This window comes from Stegodyphus dumicola, chromosome 4 (genome assembly GCF_044657685.1).
Source record: "Stegodyphus dumicola isolate Sdum_Otavi_A_Nest chromosome 4, ASM4465768v1".
NCBI lineage: Eukaryota > Metazoa > Arthropoda > Arachnida > Araneae > Eresidae > Stegodyphus > Stegodyphus dumicola.
This window is the reverse complement of record NC_140771.1, coordinates 8137461-8159211: the sequence shown is the minus strand read 5'-3', so window position 1 is coordinate 8159211 and position 21751 is coordinate 8137461. Positions and strand designations below refer to the sequence as shown.

The window sequence follows — 21751 nt, the reverse complement described above, 5'->3', positions numbered from 1 at the left end:
GCAATGATAAAATTTTTAGTCATTATTAAAACACAAACAATAAATTATAAGAAATTTACGAAATAAAGAAAAATAATTGAATAAAATAGTCTGTAAAATCAAGCGATTTTTAAAAATATGCCAAAAATTCAGCAATTTTCATATAAGTTTCATTCTATTCGATGGGAGAAATAGTAAAATTGTGATATGCTTAGTTTGTTCGTTAAACAGAGATATATGCGAAAGAGAATTTAAACATTAAATGAAAAAGTCTGAAATAGAATTTTCAAAAAATCACTTCATTACACTGTCATCGAGAAACAGTGTGTGGACAAAATTCGAACTGGATAGCTTATCAGAAGTAGGTTAACAATCGATGACAAAATTTCACTCACAGTGAAGTAAGTACCATGAGTGAGTTAAATATAATCTTACAATATAAATAAGGAGCAGACTATTTTTTACAAATAACTGTTTCTTAATAACGCGAAGTAACAGAGCTAGGTTATCATAAAGTACATTTGTACCTTTTCATATGGTAACAACAAAATATTTAGTCTTACTGTGTAGAAAGCATTTCTGATATCATTATGTTAGTATTCATCTGTATTCAAAATATTATACTCTAGTATATGGAACGTTAACCTTACATTAAACCTTAAATTTTTCTACCCTAGCATCTAATACATTAATGATATTTCAGGAAGTCAAAAATTGATTGAAAAGGAGAAATTCTCTTTGCAAAGGCATAAAAAATTCTGGCATGTGAATTTAGATTGTTTCGGCTCAGTTAAAATTAAAACTTAAGAAATTAACATGTTGAAAAGTTGCGAATTCTCATTTTCTCAAGCGGTAGCACAAATATTCGTTCTTATGAGTTATTATTTATGCATTTCAGTTTCATGAATTTGAAATCGGAAAAAAATGTAATTAATAGCTAACTGCGCAAGGCAATCAACTGTATTCAAAAGTTCCTGTTACAATAGCAACGAAAACTAGAATTTGCAAGAATAAATTTCAACTCCATACACTTTAATAGACTCATAAGTAAGGTGATCACATCCATGGCGTCGCCATGTTTCATCACAGCATGCAAATTTCAAGGACGATTTAAAATGTCTTTTAAAAAATCTCCTTTGTTTCGAAGCGACTACGCTAAATTAACTATTTCGTTGTGAAGAAGACGGAAACGAGTACAGTAGAACCAGTTTTTCCCACATTCCGCTTTTAAATGGCCTTCCTCAGGTTTAAATCCAACGGAGCATGTTTCATGACATGACGACCACGTGCGCCGTCGCGCGTAAACAAATACTCTACGGAAAAGTAGGTGAAGATCAGTTTCTAGCGCGTGTAACGCGATTCGCGTCACATCGTTAGAAAATGTGATGCACACTCATAGACCGCAATAAGAGGATCCTGGTACTCACATTGCTATGCTTAGACTTCATCTGTATCGAAAATATTATATAGTAGTATATAAAACGTCTTAAAAATTTACCATGTTTTACTGCACTGGTAATGTTTTTATGGAACTACTGTAAATTAAACCTAAAATTCTGCCACAAGTGCTACAGGCCAACCAGACAGTTCTACTATCGCCATATCGGCAAAGTTAATTAGCGTAATTCTAAAAAATGTTAATGCCTTTGGTCTAAATTTCCAATAGAACGGGTTAAATACTTCACCATAAAATATAGTTCTTTCAGATTTTACATTACTCCCAGAGGGGCGTTTTTTTAACGTTTTGTGTTCCTCTTTATTCATTAAATATCGTGTTCATAAAATTTAATTCAACAGCAGCATCCCAAAACAATTTTATAATGAGCATATCCTTTAGAATTTCCGATACACAGTCTCGCGCGTTGGAGATAAAAAAATTTTATTATTATTATTATTATTATTATTTTCCGTACCGTATTGCCATTGCTCGCTGTGAAATCCTTGAGTTTGTTAATTAAAAATTCGTTACAAAATATTAAAAAGTGTTACAAAATATGAAATTAATAATAAAACAAACTCAAAATTTCAAATTTGGGCTTCCAGATGCCCATATTCGCAGGAGGATTACGTTATTCAAAATTGGATGGATCTAGGTACCGTTGCTTTATCACAATGCGGAAAATATTCATACATTTATGCAGATTTTTCATTATTTTATTTATTTAAATATAATACAGAATACAAATATAATACATAATAATCAAACAAAAAAAAGTAGCAATCAAAACAACTTTCATACACCATTCAATGACGCAACGTTTCCCTTGTACTTCCAGTAAAGTAATAAATGTACGTGCACATTCACTCAACTCTCTCAGCATGACAGATAAATCCACAGCGACTGTTTATCTAACGAAATATATGCAGAAAAATGGCAAAAACACACAGATAAAAACTACTCGATTGATAACTACCACATAAGAACATTCAAACGGCAACTGAATTAACTGCTCAAATTAGCAAGTAAAAATTCCAAAACAAATCGTCTGCTTGGAAATTCGTTTTAACTGAAGGTTAATTTTTGAAAGTATAAATTATCGTCTGCTACTTTACAACTTGTCTTCGGACATTTATGCTCTTTCCGAAGAAATTTATTCGCATCTAGTTATTAAAAAACGCTGCGAAAGTCATGGCTTTTCCATATCTAAAGCTACGACAGGAAATATTGTTAATAGGAAATTTAAAAAATCTATATATATAATGAGATTAAAAAACAAACTAAAATCTGAAATTTAAGATTTTACATTACGCTCCAAAGGTGCGGTTTCTTTTAAACATTTTGTGTGTTACCTTTATTTATTAAATATCATGTTCTTCGCATTTAAACCGTAAAATTCAGTTCAACAACAATATCGCAAAATAATTTTAAAATGACCATATCTTTAGAATTTCGGATACACAGTCTCGCGCGTTGGAGATAAAAAAATATTTTTTTTCCCGTACAGTCTTGCCATTGCTCGCTTTGAAATCCGAGTTTGTTAATCAAAAATTCGTTAAACGTTTTACAAAATATGAAACAGCTTATAAAACAAATTCCGAATTCGGGCTTCCAAATGCCTATATTCGGGTTGAAACGTACGTTATTCAAAATTTGATGGCTCTAGGTAGCTTTTTTTTTAATCCTAATGCGAGAAACATACATACATTTATGCGGATTCTTAATTATTTAATTTCTTTATACACAGGGCTCTAATATTTGGTGGCAACAATTTGAAAAGGGAACGGACATTAATAGTGAACCAATGCCAAATGTCAAAAAGAAATTAATAGCCCTTCTGGGCTATTAATTAATAACTCTATGGGCTAATAAATACTTTGTAAAGGTGAAATAATAAAACTTTTTTGAAGCACATGACTAATTGCATAGCTGCAAAACCTCACATTTCGTTCCAATAAGGAAAAAAAAAAAAAAAAAAAAAAGAGTTTATGTAAAGATTTTTCATGTTATTAATCAGAACACATTTGATTTAAAAATTTTCTCAATATTTAATGTTTAGTAAGTTTAGGTAAGTCATAACCAGGGATTTTAAATATAGAACATGAAAATCGTTTTTGTTTGTAATTTGGCCACAAAAATTACATTATATTATAACTTCCTTCCATATCAGTGATTCTTTAAATTATTGGGTATGCGAAATACTTTTCGTTGACGTCTTTGGAGTATGAAATTTAGAAACCTGCAAAAGAAGCTATTCAGAAGTGTTTAATTTTGCAATTACTTACTGAATTTCGCATTTTTATTCTTAATATAGTTTTTAGTTATACACAACGAGTACATTAAAATAATAATATATGTCCTACTCACTTCCTCCCAATCAGGAGATTACAAAACCCGCATCTGAAAACATCAAAAATATAAATGCAAAATCAAATAACCAAACAATTAAAATTAGTTTTTTATATTGCTTACATACATCCCTATTTATTTCAAATTATAGTTTCACTGAAATTCAAAGTTATTAAAAACTGAACAATTCTCAAGATACGACCACAATGTTTAAGAGTTAAATTCATGATTGGAAAACTCATAATTCTTCACAAAACAGAATTAAATAAACTGCTAATCTAGAGTTATAACAATTACGCTGGTGTTCTCTCCTGAATAAAAGAAAAATTTGGGGATAAATATAGGGCCATATATTTTTTGTTCTTCTTCATATTCCATTAATTGTGGACTTTTTTTATTAAGGACTAGCAAATCATGAATAACTTAATTTAATAATTTTTAGTTTATAAAAGTTAACATTTTAAATGCTTAGTCCATGATTCACTTTTACATTTCTTCATTTGTAGAATAGTTAATATCTCTGATTAATAATTTCATTCCGAAATTAAGTTCCAGCATGAGCTTGTAGAGTTTTATTCCTTTTCATTAATTCAAAATAAAATATAGTTTTATGCTTGCTTACTAAGTGTATAAATAATTGCATTTGAAGTATCCATTCTCTTCACAACATCTGTAATTTGAACTTAATCAGCCTCCCCCCCCAAAAAAGAATCAAGATTAAAACCATTTAAAATTATGATCTTAAAAAGATGGTACAATTTTCATTTATGCTTTAAGAAGCTGGTAAACATTCGAATTTGAATAACTATAATTAATGAAACGCAAAACAGTATTATACAAAGTTCTGTATAGACACTGATAATTATTATATATTTTTCAGTTTATAGAATTTACTGTTGAACATTGTGATGAATTAATGTTTCTCAGATATACTTTTATCAATTACAAAAGGTACTCACTTTGTGATTTCAATACTGTAATCCTTCTATAAACATTCTTAACTATATTATTAGTTGACTAGCTATTGCATTTACATATTACGGATATTTCTCATTAATACATTATATTTTGCATTTCAGTGTTACTTTACTAAATATATTTTCATATTTAACTGTTCCATTAAAAAGTTCTAAATATAGGTATTAGTTTATAATGTATATCCGTTCACCTTACATGAACAAAATTTCAGTTTCTTTAATCAATAAAAATGCTAAATATTTAGGGTTGAATTGTTGAAATTCTTGTTTATTACAGATAATTATTTACAGAGAATATGCAATGTGAACATGAGCCAGTTTTCCTTAAGAAGTCCTTCTTGGAGGAATCCCCTCACCTTACGCAGATGGTCGTTGTATGATTTGGCATATTCAACTAACCAAACTAACCATTACTTGAAGGTAAAAATACTTTATTAAAAGACATGCTGACCACACAGATTATGAAAGAGATTTACTATTTATTTATTTATATTAACATTGAAATCATAGTTTGTTTCTTTTCTCACATAAACAAATTAACAGCTGAAGATGATGGTTCGGTAAAACCATCGAAACTAGTCCTGTGAAAATTTTGTAAATATAACGCTGATTTTTGTTGTTTGACTTCTGAATTAGTAAATTAACATTCGTTACAAAATGCTAATATACAAAATTGGAAATATGAAAGTGTAATTTATTTTTTACCAAAATTTTACGCATTTCTTAAGATGAATTTATTTTTTAACATGACTGCATATTTAAATATCAAATTAAAATAAAGAAAATGTACTACACGGAATGATATTTAATGTCGGATATCATTTCACTTTACAAAATGAGGGCAAATATGATACAAACTAGATAGCAGCAGCAAGTTTGCAAAATTTAAAATGCAATTGAAAAAAAGTCATAGCTAACATGCTCCATTACCCCCCCCCCAAATATATATATATATACAGCAGAAATGAAATGGATTTTCATATATGCAAATGTACTGCATCAAAAGACCAATTGATGAAAAAAGAAAATTAGCACAAAAGTATACTAATACGAGATTTAAAAATTTAATTTTACCTTAATTTTAATTTACCTTGAGTCTTTTCTAAATATTTATTCAGTAAATATTACTTAATATCATTTTAATAAATACTTGAGCAATTACAGTTTGTTTGATAATGATGTAGCAGCAGCAAAGATATCCACATCAAGAGCGGTTTTAAAAATCAAATATTAATATTAAATATCTAATTCAATCAAATTAACTATAGTAGCAATTTGTAGCATAATTCATGATATTGTATTAGTGTTTCAAAAGTAAAAGTTTTGACTATGAAAACAAATAAAAGACAGAAAAAACTATTCAAATCATTCCATTCATTTTCACCTTATTTTTAATAAATTAAGATATTTTCAAGTAACAAATGCCCCCCCCCGGCTCATTAAATAATCATTAGCCAAATACCATAAACTGAAATGCCTAAAAACTGATATATACTTCATGAGTTTCTGACTGAAAGATGCTCTGTAAGACTTTTTAAAACCTTGATGATAAGGCAGAACTGCAAAAAACTGGACTCTACAAATATGCAGTATTCTGTAAGCACTGAAAACTATACTTCCTGTGAAATGATCAACCTGGCACATTGATGTTACAATTAGTTAGAAGAGTCTAAACCATCGATTATAATACTAATTGGCTCCATATACAGGTGCTTCTACCTTCTCGAAACAAGTACTAAGCAGACCAGACTACCATTATAGTATATATAGTCCCAAGCATCACCGAGCATTTGAACCATCAAGCCAGAGCAAGCTGTGATGCAAAAGTGCTCTAATCAAACTTCTGCTGCTACAGCCCATACAATGAGAGGAATATTCCATATGCTGACGTTTACTGAGATCCTAAGCACTGAATTCTGATATACTTTGTTATAGTGTTGTAAATTTAGAAAGAGAAATATAATTCTTGCATACTGATGCTGATCATGTTGAGTCTTTTTACAGCCACTATCTTACCAAATTCAAAATTTTGTCAGAATTCTTGCAACCACAGTACTCTCAAAATGATTATATACGGAAATCCAAATTTCATCTCTACTTCGAAAATACTATGACCTTTCTTCTTCAGGATCTTTATATAGTATCAGACTATATTAAAATTGTTTAATTCATAAATACTTATTATCTTTAAAGCAGAACAACTGCTTTCTATAAATGTCTGTCATTTTACATATGTACTAGTGGACTAATAAATTATTATGTGTTCTGCATAAGCACTCATTTGTACCAGTTTTCTTTTAGTACTTTAGCATATCTTACATTGATATGGAAACCATTAATTTCTCTTTGCTTTGAACACCTTTTAGAGTGATAAGAATATTATCAATGTTTTCTAATTCCTCTTAGATTTTTTAACTTTCTTACTTTGCACAGGTGAAAGCAATTAAATTATTGTACAAATTTTTGTTGAATATCACACTTGGAAGTTAATATAATCTATATTTACAAACAGATATACTAATTTATTTTATAAAATTTCAAGATATACTTGGAAGTTAATCAAATCTTTAATATTTCATGTATTACTCAGAGATGTAGAAGTTTATGTTATAAAACTCCAAAAATCTTTAATTTTGTAAACCAAATAAAACATACATATACATTAAGACACAATAACACGACGAATAAATACTAATTCAGAAGTCAAACAACAAAAATCAGCGTTTGTAAATATAACGCTGATTTTTGTTGTTTGACTTCTGAATTAATACATATACACATTTATATGTGCATAAATACACACATGAAAAAAACTGGGCCCAAATTAATGATTCAGTTTAACATGCACAGAAATCACTGAAATATTTTTTAAATTCACAGAACAGTGGATAAATTAATGAAATAAGATCTTTTTTCTTTCACACTTACCCACATTCTTCCTACATTTTATTCACTTACACAGTGTGGAAAGGAGAAAGATGATTTCTGAAGTTAGAAAGGTAAAGTTACTTCTGATTAGGGAATCAGTTTTTCCCCAAGTATCTATCATACATTCTATATTACTTTTCATACTAATAAACACACCTAGTTAAAGTATTGCGATGCATGGCTAACTTTATTCACTTTACTAAATGAAATTTTAGAAAATTATCCCTAGACATATATTGTAAAATGCATTAAAAGTTACAAAGTATGATTAACTTTATTCACTCTCACAGCGAGTGAAAATTTAATAGATTTTCCACACTTGTATATTGTAAAATATATTAAACCTAATAATGATGATACAACAGTGACATTAAAATCTTGATTTCCTTCTCTTCCTTTCACAATTACAAAAATTTAGTCTCAAATTGATAATTGAGTAGAGATGAAAGAAAGCAGACCAGAGTATGAGAATTATGAAATACATACCATTTACATTCATAATTATGCCCATACTTTGTATCCAGAAAATTCCAATGCTAGTTTCCCAGTGTGGACATATTTGGTCATACTGTTTCTAAGTTTCATACATTGCAATTATGCTTCCACATTAAGCCTGTAATAATTCTTGAAGATCAAGATACGTGTTTTAAAAGAAAAATGAAAATTATTAAATGCCTTAAATCGAGCAAATTCGCAATTTCTATATATACGTATAACCACACAACTTTGAGTCTTAAAAATAAGCAGAAAGCACATGCATTCTGCTGCAGTTTGAACATCACGGTCAAAAGATCTGATATGCATATCAAAATTTTTACACCAGAAATATTTTTATTTTATGGATATAATGTTACAAGTTAGCTATATGCCAATTCTGAAACCTGCCAGTGTTTTCTAGAGTACGAATTCTATAGAATTCTCTGGATAAGATCACCTTTTTGAATACTGCAATCAAATTAATCAATATTTTTCACAACAATCTGCACAGAAATCGTTGTCACTTGATCTTTCAACCACAAAAACCTTCTCAAAACTGATATTTTATTTTTTGTTACTTACAACTGTAAACTTCTGGGCTCTTCAATTTGAGTATAAGCCCTGAATATATCATTCTCAAGTTTAAAATGAAATATTTCTCAATTTTTGTTGTAGATGACTTTTTGCATTTTATTTCTTTAAATAAATACAAAATGTTCCTAACTATAACTATATGGACCGAGAGAATGTATAAAAAAAAATCAAGAAACTTCTTTTAAAAAACTGACATTTTTTAATTTGCAAATCCAAAACAAGAACATATGCATCAATTAGAACATTTTTGTAATTGGAAGCATATGTTTACAATGAACAGTCTCAAAAAGAAAAGAAAAGGATAAAATATAAGGAATAATAAATCAAAAATAAAAGTAAAAGGAATCAGGTAAGGACTTTTGTAAGGTTGAGGAATCTAAATACCTTGGCACTATAATTAATGACAAAAATAAGAGCTGAAGCTGATAATAGAATTAAAATGGCTTATAAATGCTTCTTTGGGCTAAGAAGACAATTAGGATCTAATCTTATAAGTCCCAAAACAAAACTACAAATTTATAACACACTAATACTACTAGTTTCATTTTATGCAAGTGAAACATGGCTTAAAATAAAGACATACAATGCTCACTGGACATGTTTAAGAGAAAAATCCTCATAGCATTTTTTGGTCCAGTACAGGAAAGGGGACGTCTGAGAGCAAGATATAACTTTGAGCTGTACAGGCTTTATAGGCAACTACAAATAACATAAGTCATCTGTAGTAATAGATTAAGATGACTGAGCCATGTTTGGAAAAGTCTGGAAGATAATCCCACTAAAATCTTGACATAAAAAAAAAAAAAAAAAAAAAACTGAGGAATCCCGAGCTAATGAAAGACCACAACTAGATGGTTAGATGGCACTGAAAAAGTCTTAAAAACTTTGAAATTTAAAAATTGGAGAGGAGTCGCTGCAGACAGAAGAGGCTGGAAAGTGTGCATGGTTAAGGCAGCCAAGGCCTGTAAGACATTGTTGTGCTTGTGAAGAATAAGAAAGACTTATGTGAACTTGGTATGTATTTCAAAAACACATAATTATGAAAACACGCGGTTTATCAAACAAAAATGAAACACAGATATAAAAAATTCCATAATTTTATTCAATAACACAATAAAATATATTATCTAAAAATGCAACAGTTTCATCTACAAGTATCAACTATACAAAGTGTGTCTAGTATGATATTATGAAGCTCAATTGTCAGGAAATTTCGTAACTGCTTTGTGAAAAGCCTTAGCAACATATTCCACATTATGCGAATTCAGTCCACAAATACTGATTCTTCCATCTTTCGGAAGATAAATGTGTTTCTCTCCAACCAAGAATTGTACTTGTTGAGCTATAATAAAAAGAAAAACTATTCATGTATCACAAATGGAAAAATATGAAATATTTTACACTGTACTAATTCAGAAGTCAAACAACAAAAATCAGCACTTTATTTTCAAATTTTCACAGGACTCATTTTAATGGTTTTACCGAACCATCATCCTCGGCTGCAAAAGCGCAAATTGCTGGAATAATTTGCGCTTTTGCATATATATCAAAAAATTGAAAGAAGTTTTAATAGAAATGCAGTTTTTGATCGCCTATATACAGGATAATGTACATACTTTTCAAATTACCTATTTGCATGATTCCTTTTTTTTTTTAAATAAATTTTGTATTTATGTAAAGAGTTAATTTTCTGACATATTTAAATAAACATATCTGATAAAGAGTGAATCGCAGTGAATGAAATGGTAAATAGAATTTTTCTACATACTGTTTCCATAAACAAAAAATGCTACTTGCTTTCAAAAGTTTCACATAAATGCTTTGTATTTTCTTGATTCATTTGAAATACTTCAGAAATGAAATAAATAACATGAAAATTAAAAATATTTTTCTAAATGAGTGAAAAAATAATAAAATCACCCCATTTCTAATGCAAGAAAATTATTACAGCACATATTGTTAAAGAATAATACAGTAGATGCTGTTTAATATGATTTGCAGTTAATAGTACTTTTCGGATATTGTCACTGAACTGTCAAAGTCCCGCCTGTCTGTATATGAAAACATGGAAAATACATCATTTATTGTGATCAACAATTCAATTAATGTAATCAAAATATTATCAAAAGAATTTTTAAAATTGAAATAATAGATAAATCAAATAAAAGATAAAATCACTGGACAAGGTCAAAATACAGTACAGAAATTCTCAAATGCCACCGAGTAAAGAATCAAGTCACTGACAATCTTTGTTTTGATTTCAGGAAACATTTAGTCTTGGAATCTTGTCTCAGAAAAGATAATAAAGAACTATTTTTAAACATGATAGTCTTTTAATAAATGATGAAATAAAGCAAGTCGAATAATTCAAGTAGCAGTATAAATGACAGAAGAAAATAATCTGCCTGTTGCCTTCTGAAACTGATTTCCAGAGAACATTATGAATACAAACAGTTTATTTTAATGAACTTTTGTGTAATGATTCCAGATAATTAATAACTGATTTTTTCCCCTGATTAAAATACTTTGAAAGTACATGCTTATATGTTTCTAATTACATAAAGTTCACTGTTAGTTTGAAGAATATTTTTCTCATCTCCTAATATTATCAAAATACTCATGGACAATTAAGATCACAGTAACTGGCATCTGGTGTATTAAAATTTACTTTTGTAATTTGAATTTCACTTTTGAAGAATTTTAGATGTATTTATCAATTACATTTTTTAACATTTTAACATTTAACTTTTGCTTTAAAAACTTAATTGCAAAAAAATATATATAAGACTACTTTAATATATACACTGTTAAAAAATTAAGAATTATTAATCTCTTCAGACGTATATATGGTAGCTCCCAATATAACTACACATTTATAAAAAAAAAAAAAAAAAAAAAAAAAAAATGTATACACAGGGTATTTAATCCTATTTACAATATCTTCAGAACTATGTTATTATCCATTAATACATATTGTAGAGAAATTTAAGAAATGTGGAAATTTGCATTTGTTAGAATATAAGGAAAATATCTCAAAAAACAGATCTAGTAAGCCTAAAATATCAATCAAAACTTCCTTACTGCTTAACCACTGGTTAAATAATTATGACACATTAAAATTATAATTTATTTGTAATCATAATATAATTATAGAATTATTTTTGTTCAGAACCTCCAAAAAAATTAAAAGAATTTTAAGAAACATTTATAATTCATTCAAAGTATATGAACTGAGGAGATAAATATGAAATCCAAAAGAGCACACTTACGATTAAGGCCAGTATATGAAAACATTCCAATTTGATTTGTAATATGGTCCCAATTTCCTGGTGTACCCAGTTCATCCAGTTTTTGCTTCAAGGCTGCTCGCATTTTAATGATTCTTCCAGACATTTCCTTTATGTGATCTTGCCTATAATGTTTATATGTAGATTTTAAAACTTATTTTACATCACTCATCATTCTTAAAAATGCATTGTATGTTCTTTAGCCACCAATTAAAGAAATGGCCAATATTTCTGAAATCTTAAATAAATATCAGCATCAAACATTACTTCTATAAGATAACCACCTCTATATAAGAACCAAACTCATCTAGAACCATGGTTGGTAACAATTTTTAAAAGGTTCATTTAATTTCATTTTGAGTATAATTTACTTATAATGGAAAAATTATAAATGCATTAAACTGTTATAAATGCATAAAACATTTGTTACATCATTTTTTCCAATTCATTTGGAAATTAAACAAAACAGAAATTCATTACAATGTTGTATTTCATCTCGATGTACTCCTTCTTTGATATGATTTAAATCAAATTCCTCGTCATTATAAATATCACGAATACAAATCAAATAGTTTTCTGGTTGCAATTTTCTAATTTCGGCTATGCGTAATGTATGCTTTACGCATGCCCGCGTTGAAAGAAACGTTTAATAAAGTAAACAAATAAATATTAAGCTTCTTTTTTGTAAATTTTGATACCCTTTAGATCATAATTGCTCATTATTTTATAAATTATGGTTTAATATTTTTAATTTTATAATTTCTGCATGCCATCTTACCAGATTTAAACTGATGATCTATAATCCAGAAAAATTGATAATCCGGAATCGCCGAAGTCCCGACGAGTCCGGATTAAAGACTTTTGACTGTACTACATTTAGTAAGGAATTATAAGCCAAATAAAATAAAAACATCTGTCCTGAAGATGAGGACAGTGCTGACAGATCAACTTCCAGTTCATTGCGCACCGCAACGTTAATGCGTAAACGCATTATGCGTTTATGCATGCTCAGAAAGTTTGTAGCTTTGAGGTCCGGATTATGGACATCTGGATTAAAGACTTTTGACTGTATTTTGTAAAGCAGGGAATACCTGTATTTAAAAGACTACAACTATTATTTTAGTTGTGTTAATGTACTTAAATAACCTACATATTTACCATTCTGCAAAAAGAGCTGGGTTATTCAGCACAGTCGATACAATACGAGCACCATGACAAGGAGGATTTGAGTAATTGCCTCTTACTAGAAGAGTAATTTGTGCACGAGAGTTAACTATTGCAGCAGGATCTTTAAAAACAATTGTCAAATTTCCAATTCTTTCATCTGTAAATAAATAACCACAAATTTTTTATGAATATTCATCATAATGATTCAAATTATCCATCTTTTGCTTTAAAAACTTAATTGCAAAAAAAAATATATAAGACTACTTTAACATATACACTGTTAAAAAATTAAGAATTATTAATCTCTTCAGACGTATATATGGTAGCTCCCAATATAACTACACATTTATACAAAAAAAAAAAAAAAAAAAGTATACACAGGGTATTTAATCCTATTTACAATATCTTCAGAACTATGTTATTATCCATTAATACACATTTCAGTAAAACTATACATAAGCAAAGACTTCTTTTATTGAATGCATGGTGATAGCAATTGCTGTTATACTGCAGATGACCAATAAATATTTTAAGACATAACACTGCTTGAATAATTATATTTTAATACTGATGGCATTATGTGTTGCACTTTCCTTGTAAATAATCCAATATCTAAAGCTTACATAAAAATATATATTCTAAAATTTAAGCAAGATAAAATTTATGCCCTTACATCTGAATTATACATACTCAAATCTAAAACAATTTTGACCATTTACTTATATTAAGTCTAAATTTTAAAATACTCGAAATCTCATTTAATCAGCTCATGCTATTTCAAAGAAACTCATATTTCATGAATTTTTTAACTACTTGCGCTAAAAAGATGTGCCACGCACGTCACGATGCTTTTGTCTCAAACCGTGAGCGACGTGAACACCACGTCAATAGGCATTTATCGCAAAAATGAAAATAACGTGGTGAACACGTTGCCTAACAACGAAATTGTTTATTTTTCGAGTTACTGCTCCGGATTACACTCGCAGACGCAGAGCGGCGTAAATGAGACACTTTACCGCTTGTTATATTGTAGTGCACGGCACCGCAGCCATGAAGTTTAGTCGTAGCATGAGTGGTTAACATTACTGTATCAAAAATTAATCAGATTTATATTTTCTATTCTGTTTATTCTGCATTAATATTAGATGCAGCAGCAGTTCACCTGTAACAAGCATCTCTAAGGCATCATTTTAACCACTTACCAATGAAATAGTTGACTTATTTTAAACAAACTAAAATCTGCAATAATTTCTTATTTCTAATGCTCATTTTTTTGCCTTATTACCTGAATAAAAGCCCTAAAACACAGCTTTTACAAGAGCAATTTTAAATAAAAAGAACAGGATAATACTTTTGCGGTAGTTTTGAATTTCTGTGATCACTTTTGTAAATTTTAGATGTTTTTCAAGATTCCACAACTATTACATTTCTCCTCAAAAGTGAAATAAATCCATTAATTCAAACTTTTTCCTCACTATTTTATAATTTCCATCTTTTTCAGGATTTTTTACTACTTATTTTAATATTTTTCCATCCAAACATGCGCACCTCAGTGCCCAAGTTTTGAATTTCGTTTTTATTTATTTCATATTTTATGTGAATTTTCTGAATTTTTTATCATCAAACTCAATGATTTAAAGATTTGTGTTGCCACTTGCCAAAGTGAAAAATCTTTCACATTTAATCAACAAGCTCAGTAATTTAGCAGAAATGTTTTCATTGCATAATATATTTTTATCTTCCATGACCTAGTGTGCTGTCACTCAGCAAAGCGTAAGTTATTTTTCTTACATTATACTAAATTTAATCTGTTTTATTGATCAACAAATTAAACAATATAAAAACAATAGATGCAATTCTTTATCTCTACTATGATATGAATGGGATTGAGGAAAATACCCTAGCTGGACTCATCAAAATTGATTACACATTTTCTTTCTTTTTTATAATAACTAGTTTGGGTAGCTGGCCATGCAAGTGGTTAGCCATTTTAAAGGACCAAATTCACAAATTACTGCTATAGTCAAAATTATATTGGTGGTTTGGCACAAAAAAGCACTAAAAAGAAAAAAATTATTAGATATTGCTAGTTAATTTTGAGGATAAAGAACATAGCTGAAAGCAACAATGTATCATATGAACAAAATATCTATTGCTTTGTTCTCTTTACAAAGCAACAAACACCGGAACAAATATGAAAAACAGCCCATACAAAGTATAACACTTCAAAAACAACCATCACTTAAATGAAAATCTTGATTTCATAAACTGACTAGTTCAAATCTGGTTAGATTGGTTAAGAAACTGCTTAGACTGGTTAATAAATATATCAATTAAAAAATATATAAATTTTTAAATGATTTTATTATTTATGTAAACAAATTTGAAAACGTGAAAAAAAGAAATCCTTGGCTACAAAAAGACTTTGTAAATATTACTAAATTTTCAAGATTTGCTCTGTGAATTTTGCAACTCTTTCCAAAATAAAACTAGAATATTTGATGAAAATGTGAATGAAGAGATGAGATAAATACGATATATTGCTATCACTCTGCAGGAGGGTGAACAGGATATATAATATCAATTATACTTTAAAACATTACTTAGGCTCGGACATTTTAAAGTGAAAACATTAGGTTCTGAATTCCCCCCCCAATGAGTTAAACTACAGTTCCTTATACAGTTGCAACGAGGCTCCTAAATGGCAAAAAATAAAAAGTTGAGTCTTAAAATCTTTCTAAGACACCTAAACAAACTTAGATTCCAAAACACTAGATAATTTCATATTTTCTTCTGTTTAAGAAAATCTTTACAGCAAAAATATTTTCAAGAACAGTTGTACAGTAATTTTTACACTAAATTTAAAATTTAATCTTCATTCTGAAAAGATGGAATGCTGCATGAGAGATGTAAAACAGTATAGACTGAATGAGCTGAATAGACTATGAAATAAAAGAATTCAATAAATAATCCAAACCTATATTTGCATAATTAATGGTATGAGAAATTTTCTCGAAACTGAATTACTTTAAATAATTTAAGATGCATGCTTCAAGATAAACTGAAAATTTATCAAAATAATTTCTCCAAAGTATTACAATAAATATTTTCTCTCCTCCCTTTAAAAATTGTATAACTGAATAAAGCAAAAATATCAAAATATAACTAATTTAACAAACTATATTCTTAATGTAAAGAGAAATTTGACATATTAAAATTCTGATTCCATTCCCAGTTCGTCCAAAGGATCATAGAATGCATGCATATCTATATAACTTACTATATAAGCCAAAATTTTTGGCAAATGACTGAGCACAAAGAAGTTCAAATCCTCGGCTTACAAAATAACGAACAGCCCAGCTGTCTTTTACCAGATCACCAGATGCAAAACCTTGATAAGCACAATCAAAGAATGGAAACAATTTCTTTCTCTGAAAATAAAATTTTTTATTACATTTCTCATAGCTCTTTTACTACTATTTTTGTATTCAAATATGGTACTGTTCTGTTATCGGGACCAGATTCAGAAATGTATGAATGTATGAGCATGTGTTTGTTATGCATGTGCATATATGTGTGTATATGTATAAACACATGTACATACATTAGTACTGACATATATACAAGCAATACATGAACGTAATACAGTCAAAAGTCGTTAACTCGGACACCCATAATCCGGACCTCAAAGCTAAAAACTTTCTGCGCATGCGCCGCATCGACACATGCGCATAGGCGTTTACGTGTGCGTGTAAGACCTTTTACGACTGCGCATATGCGTGTGCGCAAGTGCAGAATACGTTTTCGCGTGCGCGTTTTATGTATAACGGCCGGTATAAGCTAAAATTATCTAATTATCTATTTCAGTTAATGTTGATGATTGCATTGTTCCTTAATCTTCGAATTGGATCCGGCTTATTATTTTTTGCAGACTGTAAGAGCAATACTATAACAGTAAACTTGAACTTTCGATTATGTCAAATAGAATTTCCGATTCTGGAGCTCCCAAAGGATCGTACAAAACGAAAGTATGTTTCGATGTCCATCAAACAAAAAGTGGAATTGCTGCAAAAAATGGATAAAGACATGAAGAAGGTGACAGAGAGGTTAGTGAAAACGAAAAAATTTCGATTGACAAGTTAGTCGGTATTCTCGGCACAGCAATTAACGGGACTTGAACAGCGGAACTTTGTAACTGAACGAGAAATTATGTCTGTTTATAGAATTAAAGAGAAAGTATTATCACATAAAACGAAGCAACTTAAACAACTTACATTGAAAGAAATGTTTAATAAAGTAAACAAATAAATATTAAGCTTTTTTTCGTTTTTTGTAAATTTTGATACCCTTTAGATCATAATTGTTCTTTATTTCATAAATTACGGTTTCATATTTTTAATTTTAGAATTTCTGCATGCCATCTTACGAGATTTAAACTGATGATCTATAATCCGGAATCGCCGAAGTCCCGACGAGTCCGGATTAACGACTTTTGACTGTACATGCATATATACTTACATTTCTGAACCAGATCATGATAACAGAACAGTACCTCAAATACATCAAATTCTTAAATAAATGCAATCTAAAAGAATTACATATCTAGAAAAAATTCCTCATAACAGCGATACCCAAATGGCACCTATAGGATTCATGCAGGCCACAGCATGATTACAGAGATTTGTTATTATTAAATGCAAGGCATAATAATGTCTTATAAAAAGCAATTAAATGCAAAGGACAATCAGCATCAAAGTAATGTATATTTTTCTAGCATACTTTTTTGCTGTTCTTAAATAATATAAAGAAAAAACCTCTTATGGTACTTCCAAAATTTATATTTAAATAACTAAAAATCTATGCAATTCTATAAATGACAAATTTGATACCTTTATTAAAAATTCTAATACACTTAATGGAAATTAGTTTAAAAATCTGCATATCATTATTAGATAAAGGAAGCAAAACAACATTTTATTTGAGAAATTAATCATATGAATAGAAAAGTGCCATGAGAAACAAAGTTGCTAGAAGAAATTCTTGATAAGACACTGGAATATTTATCACTACACTTGAAAAAAAGACTGGACATTGTTGATACGGAACTGTTATGCTGTCAACTGCTAAGATAAAAGTTTAAGATAACACTTTCCAAATGAACAACTTTTAAAACATATGAATTATACTTTACATACCACATTTACAATATATATATGCTAGAAAAATACATTAGCCCCCTAGAAAGCTTTAAATTTTTATTTACTGATGATAAAAATTTGATTTACATGGACAAAATAGTTTGGCAGAAGGTTCACACATACACATCTAATGAGCAGTCATATATGCATGCTTCTGGTAATGCTTTCAATACAGTTTCTGATCAAAGAACTTCAATATATCAATTTAGTTATCATAAAAATGAATTTACCTACTTAAAAGTAGAATCTGCTTACATATTAAATTCTGTATGCTAATAAATCCACCTTTTTAATGTGCAATGCATTTATTCATGAAACTATATAAAACATTAGCAAAAACAAAATATTGACAGCATTTATACTTCCATAACCTCTAGAAGGAAAAAAACTATGAGGTTATCCTACCCAGAACACTTGCCAATAGAATAATTTAGGAAATTTTCAACACAGTTCCCTAAAATGTTTACAAAGCTGGATTAAATACAATCAAGAAAAAGAATTAACTGAGCAAAAAGGTGAGCAGAAAACTTTATCTTTATGACACATGCCTAAATATACAAGGTATCAGAGAATTCATGCATAGAACACACAAAGGTATCACGGTAAAAAAAAGTATTTTATGAATATATAGTGAGAAACAGAGATAATGAACTAATTTAAGGCTGAGTAGCATTTGTGAAAATATGCTATGGAAACTCGTATTAACTCAAACAAATAAAAAAAAAGATGACAGTTGTGAGGAAGATATGTGATGCTTTGTTTTTTCGATAAACATATCTTTTGAGAAGCAAATGTATTATGCAACAAATGGAGTGCAGGCTGTGATAGAATGATCTGTATAAAAGCAGACAGCTCAAAGTTGGAAGCCAAGATGGTAATGTCAGTCAACAGAAATGCAACATCTTGCAATTTAAATGAAAAATATGTAAATTTATTTGCAGACTGATAAATTGTATTCACACAGGCTAGAACACATACTAACCCATACCTGCTAAACAAAAACGAGATTTCAGGGGAAAATTAAGAATTTTGAATACAGTCAAAAGTCGTTAATTTGGACACCCATAATCCGGACCTAAAAGCTACAAACTTTCTGCGAATGCATCGCGTTCACGCATGCGCACAGGCATTTACGAGTGCGCGTAAGACCTTTACGGCTGCGAATATGTTTTTGTGCATGCGCGTTTAATGTGTAATGGACGGTATAATCTAAACAAAAATTATTTAATTCAGTTAATGTTGCAGATTGCGTTGTTCCTTAATCTTCGAATTGGATCCGGCTTATTATTTTTTGAGGACTGTTAGAGCAATTTCATAAAAGTAAGCTTGAACTTTCAATTATGTCAAATAGAATTTCCGATATATATTTACTAATATGTAATTTGTATCTACAAAGCGAAAGTATGTTTTGAAATCCGAAATCTGTTTATCAATTTCACGCTGCGGATTGGAAGTTGATCTGTCAGCACTATCCTTATCTTCAGGGCAGATGTTTTTATTTTATTTGGCTTATAATTCCTTACTAAGTGTAGTATTTCATCTCGATGTACTCCGTCTTTGATATGATTTAAATCAAGTTCCTCATCATTTGAATTCGCTTCCGATAGTGAAGAAAGTGACCCACAGGTTATTGAAAACGAAAACATTTCGATTGACAAATTAGTCGGTATTCTCAACACAGCAATTATAGGACTTGAACAGCGGAACTTTGTAACTGAACAAGAAATTATGTCTGTTTAATAGAATTAAAGAGAAAGTATTATCACATGAAACGAAGCAACTTACATTGAAAGAAATGTTTAATAAAGTAAACAAATAAATATTAAGCTTTTTCTTTTTGTAAATTTTGATACCCTTTAGATCATAATTGTTCTTTATTTTATAAATTACGGTTTCATATTTTTAATTTTGTAATTTCTGCATGCCATCTTACCAGATTTAAACTGATGATCTATAATCCAGAATCGCCGAAGTCCCGACGAGTCCGGATTAACAACTTTTGACTGTACTAAATCTGAAATTCACAGATAAAACTTTTCCTGTAGCCCTTTTAAGAAAACTGAAGCTGCTCAACTGGTACAGCGGTTAGCATCGCTGACTGCTGTGCCAAAGGCCCCGAGTTTGAATCCTGGAAAAGGTATGTCGATGTTTGTAAATGCATAGTGCCGGTGTGCCATGGCGACACTCTAAATATATGGCGAGCCAAAAGTCCTCTTGTGTGGTTCGGTGAGAGACACTCGGGCTGTCCCATCGGAGAGCGCTCCATCAAAATTGGGGGTGGAACTGAACTAAATTGCACTGTCACCTGTATGGCCAACGACAAGCATATCTTGCACTCTATGCCACAACAATTTTCATGGGCTTGGGCTGATGTAACTGTTCAGACAAGTGAGCATAAGTAACAACAGAAAACTGAAAATTCAAACAAATGAAATTTGTTTCGCGGCTTTTACTGCTTGGCCATTGGTGAGCATATGAGTGTATGAAAAATCTAAAACTGGATTTTGAATTGTTAAAATATGAATTATGGCTATGTGAATTTAATAATGATCACAATTTATGGAACAGAAAGTAAAAAGTCTACCAAAATCATAGGATTACCTCCATTAAATCAGCAATTTGTTTCCACTGCTCCTGTGTAGGATCAACACCAGTAGGATTGTGAGCACAAGCATGAAGTATAATAGCAGAATCTTCTGGAGCATTCTATTTCAAAAATATTCAAAAATATTTGATAAGTGTCTTCGGAAATAAATACTCAAATTTCATTCATATTTATTTAATGCATCTACAGTAATTAAGATACAATAACAAGGCGAAAAATATTAATTTAGAAGTCAAACAACAAAAATCAGCGTTACATTTTCAAATTTTCCCAGGACTAGTTTTGACGGTTTTACCAAACCATCATTCTCAGCTGCAAAAGCGTAAATGAACAAGATAAGATATAATGATTAGATAAAATAAGATAAGAAAGTCTGGATAGGAGATAAGCTACTGGCGCCATCTACTGTTGAAACCAGAACTAAAACATAATTTCTTTAAAGGCTGGAGGGAAAGATGGATTGGAATTAGGGTCGTTAACTAGAACAGAAAGATTTTTTTGAATGTGAAATGCCTCTAGAAAATTCAGTTCACCAATGGAGGATGTTTCTTGAATAACTTTGGCAGCAGAAAAATTGAAAGTGTGATTTTCGGACCAACAATGGATGGCAACAGAAGACTTCTGTGTTTCCCTTTTTCTAACATGTGCCTCATGTTCTTTAACGCGAAATTTTAAGGCTCTTTTAGTTTGGCGAATGTAAATTAAACCACACTGGCAAGGAATCCTGTAAATACCCCAGGAATTCATATCCG

The 21751-nt window shown here is 29.7% G+C and overlaps 1 protein-coding gene and 1 long non-coding RNA gene across 3 annotated transcripts in view; one reads left to right on the top strand and one right to left on the bottom strand.

Moving 5' to 3' along the window:
* LOC146997472 (uncharacterized) overlaps positions 1-11245 on the top strand; it is a 133312-nt gene extending 122067 nt beyond the window's left edge. For both annotated transcript variants that reach the window (XR_015040572.1, XR_015040571.1), the window contains exons 2-3: positions 5021-5163; positions 11007-11245. This is a non-coding gene — a long non-coding RNA (uncharacterized LOC146997472). The remainder of the gene's footprint in view (positions 1-5020; positions 5164-11006) is intronic.
* Got1 (Glutamate oxaloacetate transaminase 1) overlaps positions 9824-21751 on the bottom strand; it is a 29157-nt gene continuing 17229 nt past the window's right edge. The window contains exons 5-9 of the mRNA XM_085814517.1: positions 20996-21100; positions 16477-16627; positions 13188-13353; positions 12012-12154; positions 9824-10084 (exon numbers count right to left, since the gene is read on the bottom strand). Coding sequence (XP_085670643.1) covers positions 9939-10084; positions 12012-12154; positions 13188-13353; positions 16477-16627; positions 20996-21100 — 711 coding nt within the window. The 3' untranslated portion in view covers positions 9824-9938. The remainder of the gene's footprint in view (positions 10085-12011; positions 12155-13187; positions 13354-16476; positions 16628-20995; positions 21101-21751) is intronic.